General features: G+C 48.7%; 1 protein-coding gene across 3 annotated transcripts in view; it reads left to right on the forward strand.

The window, feature by feature from the left end:
* Positions 1-1,589: 1,589 nt before the first annotated feature.
* The window catches only part of KCNIP2 (potassium voltage-gated channel interacting protein 2), a 290,048-nt gene continuing 289,523 nt past the window's right edge, over positions 1,590-2,114 (forward strand). For all 3 annotated transcript variants that reach the window (XM_018553227.1, XM_018553230.1, XM_018553231.1), the window contains exon 1: positions 1,590-1,706. In XM_018553227.1, the coding sequence (XP_018408729.1) occupies positions 1,634-1,706 (73 nt within the window). In that variant the 5' untranslated portion in view covers positions 1,590-1,633. The remainder of the gene's footprint in view (positions 1,707-2,114) is intronic.

A 2,114-nucleotide genomic window follows, 5' to 3' on the forward strand; every position in this document is an offset into this window, starting at 1 on the left:
TATATATATGTATATATATATATATCTTAGTATATTTAACAGATCAAAAGGGAGCAGACAAGACAGGATCATTGTTGGGGTTTGCACACCGTTTAAAGTTAAATTTAACTTTAAATTCCACAAACACAGGATTACTATAAAGGAGGAAGGGGATCCCAGAATTTCTAATCATCAAAACTCCAGCTAATTATTCTCTAACCCAGAATAAAGCCTCCAGATCACTGAGCTCTGAGTCCAGGCACCCAGCTGAGATCGCCCCTTGCTCCTGCACCCATCTCTGAGTCTTTCCAGCATCTCTTATTCCAACACACGGAAAACAAAGGAGAAGAAGCAACGGCACAGTGAACCCCCCTTGTAGAATGGGAGTGGGATCTACCTGTAGAATGGGAGAGGGATCTGATGTAGAATGGGAGAGGGATCTGATGTAGAATGGGAGAGGGATCTGCCTGTAGAATGGGAGAGGGATCTGATGTAGAATGGGAGAGGTATCTGCCTGTAGAATGGGAGAGGGATCTGCTTGTAGAATGGGAGAGGGATCTGCCTGTAGAATGGGAGTGGGATCTACCTATAGAATGGGAGAGGGATCTGATGTAGAATGGGAGAGGGATCTGCCTGTAGAATGGGAGAGGCAGCTGCCTGTAGAATAAGAGAGGGATCTGCTTGTAGAATGGGAGAGGGATCTGTCTGTAGAATGGGAGAGGGATCTGATGTAGAATGGGAGAGGGATCTGCCTGTATAATGTGAGGGGGATCTGATGTAGACTGGGAGAGGGATCTGAGAATGGGAGATGGATCTGATGTGGACTGGGTGAGGGATCTGATGTGGACTGGGTGAGGGATCTGATGTGGACTGGGTGAGGGATCTGATGTAGAACGGGAAAGGGATCTGATGTCGAATAGTAGAGGGGTCTGATGTAGAATAGTAGAGGGGTCTGATGTAGAATGGGAGAGGGATCTGATGTGGAATAGTAGAGGGGTCTGATGTAGAATAGTAGAGGGGTCTGATGTAGAATGGGAGAGGGATCTGATGTGGAATAGTAGAGGGGTCTGATGTAGAATGGGAGAGGGATCTGATGTGGAATAGTAGAGGGGTCTGATGTAGAATGGGAGAGGGATCTGATGTGGAATAGTAGAGGGGTCTGATGTAGAATGGGAGAGGGATCTGATGTAGAATGGGAGAGGGATCTGCCTGTATTTGAATCACATGGAGAGGAGTACCAGCTAGGAGATTGACAGGAAAAGGCAGGAGGGACTGGCTTGCTGTGGGATTAGCAGCAGGAGGTGAAAGCAGGTTTTCCATGGCTTGGAAGAATGAATAATATGGGAGCTTCACTCCGCCTCCAGCCATCCCCGGACCAAGTGTGATCGTGGTGCTGGAGCTGATCATCACATAAACAAACAGAGCTCCAAGCCAAGGATCGCAAGACACATCCAGCTCTGCGCGACCAGAAACATTCACTTACATTCTCAGACACATTTCCGAGTATCACTTCCTCTCTATCCTGGCTCTGGGGATCGCACATACTCTGGCCACTGGATCTGTCATCCTCGTCCTTTCCTATCTGAAGAACCTGAGGATTATTCCAGCTTTGGGAGGACCGTGCCTGCTCCCAGCTTGGCTTCTACACCTCAATATGAGAGGCAAAGGCAGGAAAGCCAACCTTTCCGACTCCAGAGACATGGACGGATCGTATGATCAGCTCACCGGTGAGTCAACGGGGAGCCTTGCACGATGGGCGACAATTGCAGCATCCCTGCGAGCGATCCATGGATGGACACTGGTCGGGTTGGGGTTGGGTTTGGGGTTCGGGGGGTTCATGGTTTTGGTTATTGAGCATCTCAGGCTTTCTTAAAATAGAGCAGATTGGATTCTCTCCAGCAGTCTGGAGAGGAGAAACTTAGAAGAGAGGGAGAGTTTGTGATGGAGTGTTTGTTGCTTCCATAAAGAGTGCATCTCAGATCTGATACAATGTTACTTGTTCAGTTGTCACAAGGTGAGACCTGGAGCTGGGAAGAAACTACAAATCCCAGCGTTTCCTGCCATGCTGGGAGTTGTAGTTCCTCTACAGTTGCAGGGACACAGGCTTGCTCCCATCAGCAGGTGTCCTGGAGCTC

The sequence above is a fragment of the Nanorana parkeri genome, unplaced genomic scaffold (assembly GCF_000935625.1).
Source record: "Nanorana parkeri isolate BGI_ZX_2015 unplaced genomic scaffold, ASM93562v1 scaffold113, whole genome shotgun sequence".
Taxonomy (NCBI): Eukaryota; Metazoa; Chordata; class Amphibia; order Anura; family Dicroglossidae; genus Nanorana; species Nanorana parkeri.